Here is a 16635-nt window from a genome sequence, read left to right on the forward strand (position 1 = left end):
CAAGGATGCCTCTCCACTTCATCTGGCCTTGCTTAGTACCCAGACGAACTATGTGCCACTTTAAATGCAAATTTGCTTTTGTTTTTGTGAGGAAGAACACCGACTAGAGATAATCTCTCACCGAGGCTGCCTGTAAAATAACGTTCCTCAGGAAAACATCAACACGCACACAGATTGCTTAAGCAACTTGCCACCTACTACTTTTGTGAAAAGGCATCTCACAGCATTTAATGTAAGTGTTGGTTTCCTAGTGAGATTGGTAATAGAGTTGTAAAAATGACTGAGGAATGTCCGCGTAAGAAAGCTTCCATAATCTATTAGAATACAAGCATATGGGATCAAAGAGAAAAACTTCCCCCCAGATATCATAACAAAGAAACACATTTTCACGCTTGAAGGAGTGAAAATGTCTGATACAGCATTAGTGCGCTGCTCTTACCTCGTACTCCTGGGAAAAGCGGAGGCCGTCATTGGCCTTGAGTCGCTCTATGTGGTCAGCCAGGTCAGCGACGGGAATGGGGGGGTGCTCCCTCATTCCTGGGAGAGAGGAAGAATAGGGGTGGGGGTGGAGAAAAGAATGAGACCTGGCTGTTTTTACGTCAAACACGCACACTGACTTGCACAAACACTGGTAGGACCACAGGGTGAGTGAGGCTGCCGGTGGGACCATGGGGTGGCTGTGTAACAGTGAGGAGTGTGCACTTTGTTCAACAATGCATGAGGCGAGGGAGAGAAGAGAAGGCAGAAGGGAGAGAAGAGAGAGAGAGAGAGAGAGAGAGAGTGCACAAGTTGAAACAGGCTTGTGACATTTGGTGACATTTGGTGATATCATCATGCTAAGTGAGTAGGACAGAGGTGGGGCTGATACGGAGATGCACATGAGTGACTGGGTGAGCATGCTCCTTGGAGGAAGCAGGAGACAGACATCTCTCTGACTCCACAAAGCTCAATTGGTGGCAGAGGTGGGCCCAGAGCAAGAACCCGCAAGTCTCTACAAATCAGTCACACTGTCACTTCCTACTGAGGAAAAAAACTGACTGGTCACCAGCCAAAACTCATTTCTTTGAAAATCCCTTTCCCTACAATAGACTATCTTTCGGCCCAGCCTGGAGCGCTCGGGCTGGATTAATTTCAAACAACCCCCCTGCCGCTCTCTAGATTTCTCATCGCTGGGTTATTGGATGATTTATTGCTAATCTACCGACACAAATTCCCCCTGTGCCTCTGAACTTGGCAGGGCTATGTACTTAAAGGGATTGCTGGGAACTTGGCTCATGTGTTAAAAGTTAACTGTATGTAATGCATGAAGACACTTTAAAGTTATACACGGAGCATCATTAACCTTACACACAGCCTTGAAGTCACACAGATCAGACGCTTTAAAAATGCAGATATATTAACATTAGTGCCTTTGGCTGAGCACATCTATAAGGTCATGGGTCATGCTTTCAGATGAGAGACCGCTCCAGCCCTAATAATGCTCTAACGTTAATGGTTAATGGCTAGTAACTATGGCCGCTGTACAAGATGAGACCTGGCCAATTACCCAAATTGAATTCTATCACACAGAGGAGCCTATGAACACATTAACATCGGTGTGTATGTGTTTGTGCGTTTTCACCAAGGTTTTTTTTTTTTCTACAGCAGTGTTGTTGGTTAAATGGAGAGTGAAGCCATAGATAACAAGGCTAATGTAGAGCATGTGTAACTGTCCGCACTGCTCAACTACCCATGAAACCATCTAGTCCACTGCTTGTATCATAAAGGTGTTGTGGGAAGTTCACAACCAAAAGAGGACATTGCCGCATCCTTGGAATGCCAGAAGCTATAAGCTTGTAGGCTCATGATGTCTGTCGGGATTGCAACGCGGGAATGGGTTTCGGGAGAGAGGGAAGAAAGACTGCATGTGTGGGAAATACACAGTAGGTGAGAAAGCAGACTAACTTGGAGTGTTGGGGCAGCGATGAGAGCTGGGACCTGTGGAGAGAGGAGAGTGAAGGAGGAAGGAAGAAGAACACTCAATCAATGGAGGTGGCTCAGGATCAGACTAGGGCCAAACAGTATCTGCAAATAACCTTTCAAGCTAGCTGGAGTGTGCAGCAAGTGCTGTTTGCCCTCTTGGGACAATTCAAGTAGTGCAGTTTACACTGTTAAACAAAAGTGCATACAAAGCTTGACTTTAAAGTACTCTCCTGTGGCAGGATGTGTAAACTCAGTGCACTGCATCACAGAGTAAAGGCCACTACATGTTTCAGCTTAAGAGTCAAGAGGAAATGTTGACATCTGGTTGGTGAAAACTTTACTTGAAGGTAAAAGTTTTGCTAAAATCCCTTTCTGTACGTGAATCATTTGCATGCACAGGTACCCACCCAGTCAATCGGGAAGCCAAGCAACTGTGATGAACAACTTGACAGAGTGGGTAATGATTAGATTTTTTCAGTTAAACTGAGGGTTGGTTTAAATTCCTAATAAGAGCCTGTGTTCTTTGCTTCATTAAACAACTTTTTTTGTTCTTTAATGAAGTTACCACATTCCCGGCTATTAACTAGGTGAGCACAATACAGTTATTATTGATAGATGGCCTAGCCAAACTTAAAATGCAGGTCACGTAAACAAGTAATTTCCCTATCACTTCAGCAAACTGTCTCTAAGTGGTACTTGATGCTATATTTAAAGTGTTAGCAACAAGTGATCTTAAGTAAATATTTGCAAATACCATCTGATCCACGTCTGTCAAGGATAAATCAGGTCAGTTACTCAGAGAACCACACGACTGCTGCTGGAGTGCCAAAAAACGCACAGCCGAAAGCCTGTTGAACAAACCAACATGCCGGAGACGTGGGCTGCAATCGGCCGGACCGTTTCGACAACAATCAGTATCAGAGCAGGAATGTTCACCTGCTGGGGGCGAATCAAAGAGAGAAAAGAGCGACAGGACAGAGGAATGGGCCGTTCAATATTCTCTCAGCTCAGGCTTGGAGTCTTCTATGATTTCACAAGCTAGACACAGCCTTGGTAATTTTTGATAATCACCGCTCTTGAAGCAAAACAGCGAGGTGGAAAAGAAGAAAAAGAAGGAGATAATGTTGACGTAAAGGGAGAGAGAAAAGGGGAGGGGGGGTAAGGGGAGAAAAAGAAAGAGATTACCCTGCAGGGGGAAATGGAAGACAAAAGACGAAAGAGGTGGAGTGGGAGGATGGGAGAACAGGGCTCTTTCAGAGCGACAGCACTGCTTAATTCCTCTGCAGGGGTTCAAAGGGGCTCTGTGTGTGCGTGCGAGTGAGTGTATGGCAAATGGGATCTTTAATAACCCGTGAGAAGAGATACACACGCACTCACACAATCACACACACACAGGAAAAACACACAGAAACGTGCGTGTGCACTGAGGTTGACATTTTCTCTCAGCTCCATTGTTCTCTCCGCCTGGCTCACCTTGACATCAGAGGCAGCAGGACTCATTACCAGCTGGGGGGAATGAAAGGAGCTCATGGAGGAAGGAGGAGCAAGAGACCAGAGGAGGAGGAGGAAGAAGATAAGGAGGAAAAGGAAGGAGGAGGATGCCGAGGCGGGCACCCTTACACGACGCACACACAGACTTCAGCAGCGTGTGCGGCTGGAATTTGAATTCACTCAGCCTGACTTCACTGATACCGTCAGCTGGGTATGACGCGATCATAGTTTGTTGATTTCTGCTTGCTGCCCTTTTTTTTTTTTTTTTTTAAAAGAACTGGTGAAATTTTCTTCCTGACAACAAATCAAATAAGCCGTACGTGTGAATGTCATAAAGTAACACATGCTACAAAACACTAATAAACAAGAGATCCATCAAAAGAATGAGTAAGGAAGGCATTCACTGCAGAGCAAGATTGCTTCAGAGAAGGCTGTGCAGATTCGAGTTGGGGGAAAAAAAGCAATATCTACTATTTTTCAAAAAAATCTTGAAAATAAAAGACATTAAAGAATACTATTAAAGATATGAGTCACCTTTATATATTCTTTCAGCACTGAAGATAAAATCTGTTTTTGAGTTACCGACTGATGAATTTTAGGAGCGCTTTCATTTTGGAAATGACGCTCTTTCAAATCCCTAGTCATGAAGCAGAATATCCTTTTTTCTTCATTTTGATATTAAAAAACTGAATTCTTTTCCTGCAAAGCACTGATTAAAAAATAAAATACACAGACACATGTACAAGCTTCTAGGTTTACCCTTAAACAGACCCATGAGAACAAGTTGAGGCTGATGTCCTTTTCACGTCTTATCGAAGTTACCTCGACTTGTAAACATCAACCCTCAAGCTTTAAATTACAAAGAGAGTTTCGAATGCTTTATTAAAGCAGAACTCTGTAAGCTTGCAACTGTCTTAATAACACAGATAACTGAGTCACTACTACCTTAAACCAGAAAGTTCAGAAAGTTCCGAGCGGAAAGCAGAGAAAAGTTTACATAAACTCTTTGTTGTTCCTTGTGTAGCTCTTTGTTACCTGGGGTCTGGTAGTTGAGTCTTCTCATCTCTACAGGGTCGGAAGAGTTGCCCAGCAGGGAGTCTTTCACCCCACCCGAGTGCTCGTCTTTAGGTAAGGGTGATGCACGCTTCCTGTGGTGGTAGAAGCAGACAGTAAGGGCATTTCAAGCTGAGCTCTAAGCTCAAAGTTAGCCATACGTTCCTTAGGCTGAATGAAAGCATACAGAATGTATGCAGAAAGATTCAAAATTACATCAGCGATTCCTCTGTTTAGTTAGAAAAAGAACGAAAAACAAACAAAAAATGCACACATTTTCATGCTGTTTCACACTTGATGAGGTTAATGGCATAGTTGATGGTTTTCAAAGCTACTTTTGAGGACCACCAATTCAAGAGATGGTAGGCATCATCCTCATTAGTTTGAAAAACTGGAGTTTAATGTGTTTGAAGAAACACCGTAATTTTCCTGGAGTGGGCTAGGTTTGGCTTGTTTGCGGCTGGATAGGTGACAGCTGCAGTGTGGGAATGTGTACATGACTGCCTGTTTGTGTGTAGTAAAGATCGAAATGTGTGCTTTCCGCTGCTGTTTGTGCGCGCGAGCGCTAACAACACATTGTGTTTACTGGCTTCCAGATTGAGAGGAAAACAGGCGGAAGCTGTAATTAGCTCATCAGCTGGGTGGCACAACACAGGGTAATTAGACCAGTTCTGCAGCACCTGTGCTGCTGGGCCCGGCCTAGCTGAGTCTAGCACAGCACAGCACAGAACAGAGCAGCACAGCTCGGACTGGCTCAGCTCAGTCGACCGTGGAAAGGAAAAGAAAGCACAGCCTGCCTGTTTTCAGACAGCCAGCATCTGTTGACATACACACACAAACAGGCACACAGATGTACGCTTTCCCATCTCTCCAACTTTTACAAGTACAAACACACAGAGACACTCATACAGATACAGCTGCACACTCACAAGCCTTCTGACTGCAAATGGAAATGGGCGGAAGGAAGCATCAGGGTGCCCTGTGGAAATTTCACATCTCATTGCACTCCATTTGCAAGTGGCGAGCGTGGGTTTTAGGAAGGAGCAGGGCCTTCTGTTGAAGCCCAGCGTGGTGAGAATACACAAAGCTGCTGGTGCACACACAGCCTTAACCCGGTCCACCTCAGCCGCTGGGGCTGGGGGCCTCTCTGCCACCTGTTATCTTATGCTGCAGAGGCTTAAGTTAATGCTAGCTGCATGACGGTTAATCTATGACAAGCATCACTTCCTCTCCAGCCGAGAGCTGAGCCAGACCGTATCTGGTTTTCCCAGAGTTTGCTCTTGGGCTCGGCTAGACTGAGGGAGGGGATGAGAGAGATCTGTCCTCTGCACACCTCATCTATACCTCTGACCCACTCAGATGCCAATCAGAGCTACCTGACACTTTAGTGCTGACCTAAAGTAAACGTGGCTCATCTTGGGCTCAAAGCGACGGTTAAAATGTGACAACGTAAAGTAGACGCACACTGTGAGAACATGAGTGTGTTTGCAGTACAGGGTGTGCTTAATGAGGCTAGAACAGGCCCTTTTGTTGCAACTCCTGCCAAGGGGAAGCAGGAAAAGAAGGAGGGGGAAAAAAGGCTAAAAGTAGAGGAATGGGTCTCAGTGGAAAATGTCAGCTTAAAAGATGGGAACATTTCTTTTTCAGCAGTTTCTCTGTCTGGCATTTACTTCACAATGGCCCATTCAGCAGCAGGTGATGCCTTGGCATATTCAGATGGGGCCAGTCTTGAAGGGGCACGCTGACACTGGCTGGATAATGAAACGCAGCACGGAGACAAACCACAGCAGACAGAACGATCTGTGGGGGGAACACTGGGACTAGATGTGAAACATGCACCGGTACATGGACATGACCCTGGAGCTCCTCTGACCTCAGTTACACAGGGCTGCAGAGTCTGCTCTTTCTCATGTATTGTATAATTTCTTAAAGTCAAACACATCAGATGCAAAGATGATTCCTGTCAATCATATTTGAGATGATGCTTTTGCAATGTCAATTAAAGATGAGAGACAGCTAACTCCGCAACCCCATAGAGATGATTAATACCACCAATTTCACAACACGAATGAAAATGACTTGGACAGTGGGAGATGAAATTGTGATGGATGTTTCAGGGAAAGTACCCACCTTTCCTGTTTGCTGCATTCACAAAGGCAAGAAAGAAGTCGGGGTGTTAATGTGTAATAGTCATGCAGAAGTATTTTTTAACACATATCTTGATCTAATTCTGGACTGTTTTCTAAAGACTAAAAAAAAAGCCAAATATTGAAAGCAAATGATTAAAAAAAAGTTATCGTAAAAAAAAAATCGCTCGAGTCTTTTGAGAATAATCATGGCTTTGTTTGCCGCTAGTGTTGGTCTTGGCGACTCTGCAGGTAGCAATAACAACCAGAGCTACAGTGTGATTATTCCTTTGCACATTTACTGCCAGTCCGCAGTGAAAAGGGCACGCAGCCACCTCCCCACAGTCCCTCCTGTCAATCTGTGTCTACATGAAGAAAGGGCTTCCAGACAGAGGACGTGCTACTCAGCAGTGAGCTGTCTCAAGGCCTATTATTAACCAGTCCCTTTCTAAGTCTGCCGGAGACAGCAGCCACATAGCAAGGCTGAAAGGCTGAGGATGGCAGGTGAGGCACGTATGATGTGAAATTAAGATCTTGTAATGGATCCATCAGGACAAACAACTGTGCATTGCTACGATGCCTGAAGAAATGCAGCTCTATAAAACCAGCCTAAGTTACTTTTTGGTTATTTGAAAAAAAAAAAAAGGTTAATTGTTAATTATAGCTCCATTATTTTGTTATTGAAAATCTATAATTGAAAGTCATGTCTGACAGCACAAAAGTCAAAGATGTTCAAAGTGCAAATATTCATCAGAACATAGCTGGAACTCTTCACAGCTTATAAGCAGAAACGAGCAAATGTTTGGCATTTTTGTTTAATAAATCACTTAAAATCATTAATTCTAATCGACTAATCGTTTTAACATTAGCCATTAAACTTTCTCCAAAGCACCTCGTTGGTCTGTACGTAGTCATGGTGTGCTGCACAGGGGCACCCGAAGTGCTTTAAAGAGATATTGACTAAGCGTTTACTTGAGCCCTCTGTTGCAGCCTTCTGTTTCTTATTTCAAATGACCAATGGTGTTGGCAAAAACACATTCCTCACTCCTAACTAAGAGATTTTGACAGCCAAGCCGTGCTTTTTATTAGGGAGGCAATGTCAGTTGCCATTTCTGCTGACACTTCACATGGTACTGCTGAAAATAGCCAGCTGGGCCAAAATATTTTGTATAAAAAACAAATCAACGTGTCTTTGGCTCTCCTCTCATTACCGTGTACATTATGCAAAGGAAAGTGGATGTTATAGTTTGGTGTGCGAGGAGCCTGGTGCAAGTGGCAGGAAGAAGCACGTCTCATTACCATTCCTGATGCAACCATAAGAAACCTACAATCACAAGTGTCACCGCATTTCAACCTCAACCAACTAATAAACAGAAGCACGGCTTCTTACTTCTTAAAGATGAGGATGGCGATGACGATGCTGATGATGAGCAGCACAGCCAGCACTGGGCCCATGACCCACAGCATTTCAGACTGCTCCATCCCAGTCACAGGTGAAGTGACCTCGATTGGATCTGAGTAGGGACTAGCTGAATATGTCATCTGTAAGGGAACAGAAAAGAGAGTACAGGTACATCAGAGGGGCACTTCAGACTTTTTAATATGTATGCAAGGTCTCCCTTCTTATTTAAGTGTAATCTGGATTCCCTAGAGTGTTTAAAACTGCCTAAAGTTAAAAAAGAAGCTCAAACATCAAAGGAAAAGGCACTGGACTCATACTAGCATGTTGCTAACATGAATTTTAAATTCTACACAGGGTTCAACTGTAGATCAACCACTTATATACTTAAAGGACAATTTAAAAAAAAGATACTGACACTTTGAATATGTAGCACTTTCTGTGGCTGAAGTAACAAAACTGGAAACAAAGTTTTCTACATAAGGGATAAACAAAATATCTCACTTCACATATCTTGTTTCTGGCACTTGGATAGTCAAGTTATGTCAACTTAGTAATAGATGACAGTTCAGTGATGAAGCAGAGCAGGCCACGGAGCTATCGACCAAACTCAAATCAAGTTTATATATTTCTGTTAGAAAAAACTAAGACAGCTGATGACAGAGCGACTGTGACACCAGAGAGTGAGCGAGGTAGAGATGGAGAGGCAGGGATAAGTGTGCATGTCCCTTGGTCGCTGAGATAAATGGGGGCACAAGAGAGGACTCATCTCTTCTTCATTAGTGTTCACACCGTGACGGAAGAGGAGGTGGTGACGGCGAGGGTGCATTTCCACCTTGGTTGTAAATGAGACATCTTTCCACTCCACATCTCTGAATGATGGGGGAAAGGGAGGTGGGGAGGTATGCATCGGTGTGTGAGTATGTATCTGAGGAGGGGGTACCCGAGGGGATGCAGTATGGTGCATGGTAAAAAAAAGGTTTGAAGAAGAAGGAATCCAACTGCGAGAGAGCAAGCTGACAGATGAGAAAAAGGGAGGCGCGAGGCATCTGTCATTAGAACTCAGCGTGACACCTATTGAATGACGATAGGAGATGCAGGTTGGGATAGGGAGTACAGAGTGTGGAAGGATATGGGTGACAGATCGCAGACCTCTGAGGGAATTGGGCTCCCAGCATGCAGTGGGAATGGTGGGGCAGCAGGCAGCAGTAATCCGGATCATTAGCTGCACAGCAGCCTGCTCTTCAGCGCACAGGCAGATATTAATTGGAAAGATAAGCTGCGATGAGCTCAAAGAGTCCTGCGCTCTGTCATATAGTTCTGTTATCACTCATGCTCTTGGACAACTGCCATGAAAACTTACACTTTGGGTGTGTGTGGTACGGCATGTCTCAGTGGTGTACGTGCAAACCACCATGCTCTCATAGTGGGCCCGGAAACATGATAACTCAAGCAGGAACGTGAAAAAATTCACATTTTCGTGACAGCAATAGTTTACAGCAGCAATGTAACATTTGCCTCTGTCCCTCTCTCTCACACGCACACATACAGACACACAGCAGGGACATGAGACCAGCTTTCTACCATTCTGAGCGCCTTGGGGAGGAACCTATTATCCAAGAACAAAGAAAAACGGCACAGCAATGGGACGCTGCTGATGTGACGACACCACAAGGCTTCCTGTTCTTTTGGGAAGGCCCGAAAAAGGCTGTAGGATATGGCCCTGCAGGGAATCCTGGGAAAAACTTTTTTTTTAATGAGGTAACAAATAACTGCAGCTGTGCTTTCAGAGAAGGATAAGAGAGGAAGAGCAAGAGCAGAGGAGAGGGCTGAACAAAAAGAGAGGGCTTTTTGTCTGGTGGTCACGGTGAAGTAGTGGGATCATCCATTTGAACGGCCCTAATATCTGATAAAAGCTCAGTCACGCAGCTCCTAATGCCTCTGCCCGCGCACAGCGGTATCACAATGGAGCAATGGTGCAGTGAAGGAATGTGCGAGTCTGAGAGTGAGTCAGAGACAGTGAAAGACATGAGTGCATCCCTTACAACTCTGGATCAGTGCGTGTCTCTCTGTAAAGTATGGGCATGCGGTGTGTTTGGATATGCGCGACGTACACATGGAGTGAATAACATTGATCATATTGTTACACTGCTGGGAAACACTGGAGCCTTGACGTTTATATGGATGGTATTTTGACATGTATCACCCACCTAAATGTTGAAACAGAACAAGGCCAAAGAGTTTACCATGTTTTTTTAAATTGCATAATTTTTCTTTTTGTCCACAGAGATGTAGCAGGATCTACGTCTACAGGAGGGGATACAGACGTGGGTAAAAACACAGAGAGATGAAGCTAAACAGATTTTGCAGTGCAATCGCATTTAGAAAGTGAATTATACTGAAAACAAATTTGATAAAATTCTATTAAATCCCATCCCCACTAGAGAAGAGATAGAAGAAAATGACAAGTAGAGGAGAATAAACGATAAAAAAAAAATACTGTAGATAAAGATATATACAACTGTAAGAATTATCAGTAATGTATTTGGTTGTGTATGTGTGTGCGACTGTGTGCAAGAACTGTAAACAAAAGCGTGTATGTTTTTGTGTGAGCACACCTGGAACATCAGTTTTTCTGAGCCTTTTCACAAACTTCTCTAAGCCTGCACAAGTGAAGGTATTTGTTTTGGTCGCAGCCACTAGCAAAGAGTGTGTGTGTGTGTGTGTGTGTGTGACTATATTTGTCTGAGACAAAAAGTAAGAGAACAAGGGAGAGGGAGGGAGATAGTGGGTGATGTGAGATGGCAGAGAGAGGAGACAGAGGAAAAGGTGTTGTGGTAGTAGCAGTATATCGAGTCTGCTATCTGGCCCGTCAGCTACACAGCTTCCCCAGTCAGCCACTGCTCCACCATCCCCTGAGCACAGAATCCGCTATGCACAGCGCAGGCAAATTTGTTTCAACTCGCCGTTGACCCCGCGAGCTCCTCAACTCTCCAAAAGTGGCTTAAATAAGCTGCGGGGTGCGCGCCAGACAAAAAAACAAACACGCAAAGACGCCTATTATGAATCCGCCGTTCTCTCTGCCTCCCCGGGGAGGCTGAAAAGCCCACACGCTTGTCATCACTGCATGACATAGGGAAAGACAGAGAAAGGGAGAGGAGAAATGAAGGCACAAAAACGTGAGAGTTTCGTCGTTTACTTTTTTATCCATGCATTCCCCATTCAGCACCAGAAACTACACGTATTACTCCTTTCTAACTGTCTGAATACCAAGCACTCAGATATCTGGAGGCATTGCTACAGGGGGATGCCTCCGGGAGTGGATGGGACACAGTGCATTTGAATGGTGACTTTGCCTTTATTTAAACTCCACTCAGTGACAAGCTGGACTTGAATATGCTCATGTTCCCATCTTGTTTTCCTGTCGTAATTCTCTTTTTAATATTATCCGTCAAAGCCTTTTAAATTATGAAAAAACAACCCCGTCCTCCATGCTGAGGGGATTGTGAGTTCACAGCACCGGCAGATTTAGTGCTACAATATCAATTCCTGTTGGGAACGCAGGAAATGCTTGGGTAGCATTGCAAATAGCAAAACACCCCATTATGATTTTTTTCTCTCTCTCCCAGAACATCTCCTTTCCCTTATCAAAATAAAAGCGCACATTAAATACGAGCTCCTCCTCAAACATGAGTTCACTTCCTCTCATCTGGGCTTCACAGGCTGGACAGGACACGAGACACAATTTTTGCTACCCTCTCTTCCTCTATCAAACGCCACCCCTACTCTCTGTCTCACATCACACAATATTTCATGCTACCTCCCTCCCTCACCCTCTTCTTGCATTAAATGATACTGTTTATACACACCCAGCATCTATCATCCCATTTCACACCTCCCCCGGCTTGTTTATCCGCCTTGGGTGCTGGGGAGACATGAAGGCACCCTCTCTTCTTCTGCCCCTCTCCCTTCCTCGCTCTCTTCCCCCTTTGCCTTCCTTCTCTTCTTCCCTCCAACCACTGCTGGCTGCTTGTGGCCATTGATATACGAGGGCTTATTAAACCCTGGCGGTCTTGTTTGATCTACACTGGGGGAGTTTGGGTGGTTGCGAGAAAGTGCGGTAAAGACACAAGTCATTTATTCCACTACTTGTTGTCTTATTCTCCTGAGTCTGGTGAAGATCCTGCTCGAGGCAGCTTCTGCCAACTGCTCGATCCTGCTGCATGCTTTACCTTCTGTACCCGTGTGTTTAGTAATAAACGCTCGAAAGCGGCGCGTTGGGGGTGACAAAAACAAACACTGCCGTGTTTCCCAAGGAGTGCAGTTAGGGGATTTGTGCAGAAATCAATGACTGCAGTAGCCACCTCGCCATTCAGTATGCTTAAAAGCACACGCGAAGCCAGGATAGGAGAAATGAGAAAATCAAGGTGTTTACATGCTCTATAATAATCCTGTTAGTGTAGATATTGTGCTTATTATATGGAGCAGGTCAGCTATTGGATTTGTTTTTATCCCTTATTGTATTTTTGAACCATGGATGGCATATTTTAAGTGAATTTGTGAGCTGAAGCCTGAAGTGGGGTTTTTTTCTGTCAGAGCATTTTGACAGTTCAGTTAGGGGACATGACATGTAGGAAAAACTGACTGCTTTCACGATCTGTATGCACACCTCTGTGAATGTTTTCACAAAAGCACCAACGTTCTGAAATGGTTGTCAGCTTATTTTGATTTAGCTTCAAACTGTGAGTTTTAGCCATCCACACTCAAATACTCATTTTAGGGCCAAGAATGCACTGCGACGTCTAATGATCTCTCCTTTAATCTTTGTCACGGCAGCACTTTCTCTGTCTAAAGTCTTTGTCATGTGGCGCCGTAAAATGTTTTTTTAGAAAACCATTTGTGTTTATACATCAAAAGCTTTAATCTGCTATCCTAATTCAGGAAATTAAGTGTCCTATTTACATACATTTTAGGAAATGAGTTTGCTGCAGAAAGCTGAAGTGAAGGTAAACACACTGGCTGACTCACAGAGTGAGTGAATCTGATTGATCCAAGTGATTAAGTTTAAAAGCAGGTGGGCAGGACGCAGTTTAAGGAGGGGAAGTACACAGAAAGAGAGAAATCTTGAGCGCTGCTGATCCAGCATGGTGTATCTTGCAGGTACGGTGAGAGTGTTGTGCAGTGATGGGATTTAAGCATCTGCTTTGAAGTAAAGTATACCGTGGTTGCCCGCTATAGCCTCCCCTGCATGTCCCTCCTCTTTCCTGAGTGAAAGAGTAGGGGATTACTGGAGTAGGGTGGTGGTGGTGGGGGGCTTTAGGGACATGTAAAGCAGCGTTTCAAGGGAATCAGGCCTGCTTTACAGACTCCCGAGACCCTGAGACCAGGCCCTCATCTCCCTCTTAACTTCAGCTGCACTAATCAATCTCCTCTGCTCTCTTCATGGTAGAGAAATGTGGAGAGGGCGAGAGAAGCAGAGAGAGGGGTAAAGAAAAAAAAAGCTCAGAGGAGGGAGTGAAGAGAAAGAAATAGGTGAAAAGTCTGGGATTGGGTTTCGGACTTGGAGCGCTCGCTCGCTTCCATTTTTTTTAAATCACTCAGGGAACAGCTACTGAATATGCATGTCCCGGGTAGCGGTGAAGCTCAGAGCAATCGCAGTCGCTCATTCTTTCTGCTGTGAAGTTTACTCCAGACCGTCCCACGGAGAACTGGGCCTCCATGTTGGAGCTGTTTGACGAGTGCATTGGGGCCCGGCTCAGAAAGCCGAGAGTCTAGTATTAGCATTGTAAAGGGATGTGCGCAGAGCCCCGCTGCTGCCGAAATGGCAAAGCTGGATCTCTGATGTCATTGTTAAGTGATAAGGGAGTTATTCGGACAAGCTACAATGACTTTTAGAGGCAGCAGTATTAAAGGATAATTGGCAATAAAAACAAAAACAATTAGGCTTCCCACTGCTATTTTGGAAACACTTTGAGGAGCAGAGTGATTAGAGTTTGAGGATGGGTGATAAACTTAAATAATCTGTCCGAGAAAAGAAAAATTAACATGTACCAAAATACAGCTTCAGTGTTTAAAAAACAAACGCAAGTTCTTTACTAGAAAGCAAAATAAAGAAGCAACTTATGCCATCAAGGCTGGATGTTTTACTTACATACTGAGCAGTGCTGTCAGTCCCTTCAGATTGAAGTTCAGCCAAGACAAAGCAGAGATACTGCTGTGAGCTCGTCAGGGGCTTGTTGAGGAATTCGTCGTACCTTTTCTCATCACCCAGCATAAAGGTGGTCGGAAGTGACGCAAGCTTGGCAGCAATGTAAGGCTTGGTGGAATCCAAGTGACGTCGGTGTCTTAGGACAGAACTTCTACTTGATTTGAGCAGCTGAGGTAGAAAAAGAGAAATTTCTCAATAATAAACAACTTTGGTTCTTTGGTCAAAAATCTCTCTTCCATATGCACAACGGCATCCAAGTTCTCCAAATTTCATCAACTCCTAAAGTCTTCCTAAAGTCTAAAAAAAGCTTTTGCACTGACACTAGACATCCAGGTTTGGTTGTTAGCATGCCTCCAAATAAGAGATAATGATTCCGTACAGCTAAAATGGCCTTTGCACAGCGATATAACTGCAAACAATGCAGCCAATCTACGAAGTGAGCAATTAGCGCTTGCTCTAGCACACCAACTCAGCATGACTGCCAGCCCGGTTAATAAATGAGCGGGCGCATACAGCACTGCGGCATTGTGTTTTCAGCAGCATTTTGTTTTCTGTCAGTGATGTCTCATGCACTGCTCCAGATGTAGCTTTATTAAATCATTATGTCGGAGGGAGGAGACAATGGCCTGCTCGGTGTTTAATGACTCAGGGAGTCCCATCTCTCTCCCTCTCAGTCTCTTCTGTTATTTCTACAGGGAGCTTGAACAATAGCGATTCAGACCAACGAGCCTCGCAGTTTACTTAAAAATTATGCTATTAATATTTAGGCATGTCATTTAGCTTAAATTCCCTCATGGACAAGGAAGACCTTTATTCAATGGAATAATAAGGCAGTCATAAATCTTTGTCCTCATTTGAATAACTCATGTAAAACTTTGTCTACAGGCGGCAAAGCCTGCCTATAAACAATTTAAAGAAAAATATAGAGGTAGAGCAGTAATTCTTTTGACTACAATTGTGAACATGACCACAGAAATGTTTGATTGCCTAACATCTACAACAATACAAATAATTAAACAAAGACCAAACTATTTTATGTGCACGCAAATTGCTATACTCAACAAATGGGCAGTGTCTGCAGACCTGGCATTCACTCAGGACACTCCCCACCTAGCCGAGTGAGTCATTGTTTAAAATCTCTTTCTTCTGGCGCCCAGGAGGGTAAAGCTAATTAGTTTCCACTTGTGACTTTATACCCAGTTGGAACAGAAAGTGCTATTTGGGACCCCTGACCTGGCACATTAGCCAATCAGACATGGGCTGGCACTCACCTCATCCATGTCCATCTCGTCTGGATTCTTCCACTTGCGTGTCACCGGGGACACGGGCACCACAACGATGTAGTACCACCTGCCATGAAAAATAAAGCTTGTGTTAAGAAAGACCGGCCGATGCACGTACACGCTGAGAACAAAGCGGGCCAAGTGCATTAATAGCACAGTCAAAACAAGGAGGCGTACTTTGAGGGTGATCCTCGTTGGGCTGAATTCAAAATTTAAGTAAAACACATGTGGTTCCAACCAAGGTCGAACACCAGCAGATTGGCAATGCATTCGCCAATTAATTGCTAATCACTAAGAACATCTGCCATGTAGACTGGAACAAACACAATCCCAGTGAGGGGAGCCTTCAGCTAGCATAGATCCCCATAGGATTCCTTAGGTTAATAGAAGCAGCTATGTGAGTACTCGTGTGTGTTCTCCTGCTTTCATTAAGAAGACCAAAATAGAAGGAAAAGAAAGACATTAGTGAGACATTTAAGACTTTAGAGTCAAGCTAAGAGGCTAGGTGATGAATAAAGTAGAATGCTTTGGAGAATGCGTTAGGTTATATATGTTTCGTCTCTGCCCCGACTCCGTCTTGGGTACAAGTTTCCCCCCAGTGCAGCATTTGACTACTTGTAAAATCAGGTGCTGCTGACAGCGAAAACAGCCGCTTCTCTCCAGACCTCAACTCTGTGATTCAACAGTCACTCAAGTCTAGTAGTGGGAGAAGAGACGTATAACAAGACTCCTCACCCCCTCCCTCTCACCTACACATACACACCCCCTCAACCCTCCCATCCCCAATCACAGGCACTCCGTGGCTGTCAATCTGTGCTGGACCCTGGCCAGCCCTGACAGCCCTGTAATCTTTTTTACCAATCAACCCCGTGTACTCCCCCTTTACACAGACGTGTCGCTATGTGTGTGCGTTTGAAGGAAAAGGGTCAGGTGCAGTTTTCCTCTTAACAATTTGTGTCAAAAGATAACACGGCTCGACCTGATGTTAAGTCTCAATTATCATCAGCTGCCGTGTCACAAAAATGGCTCAGAGTAAAAGTTGCAATCGTAAGTTCTCGAATAGTTTTAGTAGCGATCAGACACACGTGTGCCCTTTGTGTCGCATTAGGTCCC

The 16635-nt window shown here is 44.4% G+C and overlaps 1 protein-coding gene across 10 annotated transcripts in view; it reads right to left on the reverse strand.

Moving 5' to 3' along the window:
- LOC116313396 (receptor-type tyrosine-protein phosphatase F) overlaps window positions 1-16635 on the reverse strand; it is a 160155-nt gene that overhangs the window by 19506 nt on the left and 124014 nt on the right. For 6 of the 10 annotated variants that reach the window (XM_039602216.1, XM_039602220.1, XM_039602218.1 and 3 more), the window contains 6 exons: window positions 15511-15589; window positions 14183-14407; window positions 8023-8174; window positions 4489-4601; window positions 1945-1977; window positions 440-537 (listed from right to left, as the gene is read on the reverse strand). In XM_039602216.1, the coding sequence (XP_039458150.1) occupies window positions 440-537; window positions 1945-1977; window positions 4489-4601; window positions 8023-8174; window positions 14183-14407; window positions 15511-15589 (700 nt within the window). The remainder of the gene's footprint in view (window positions 1-439; window positions 538-1944; window positions 1978-4488; window positions 4602-8022; window positions 8175-14182; window positions 14408-15510; window positions 15590-16635) is intronic. The other 4 variants (XM_039602222.1, XM_039602224.1, XM_039602223.1 and 1 more) reach the window with 1 other exon arrangement.

Source organism: Oreochromis aureus, linkage group 18 (genome assembly GCF_013358895.1).
Source record: "Oreochromis aureus strain Israel breed Guangdong linkage group 18, ZZ_aureus, whole genome shotgun sequence".
In the NCBI taxonomy this organism is placed as follows: domain Eukaryota; kingdom Metazoa; phylum Chordata; class Actinopteri; order Cichliformes; family Cichlidae; genus Oreochromis; species Oreochromis aureus.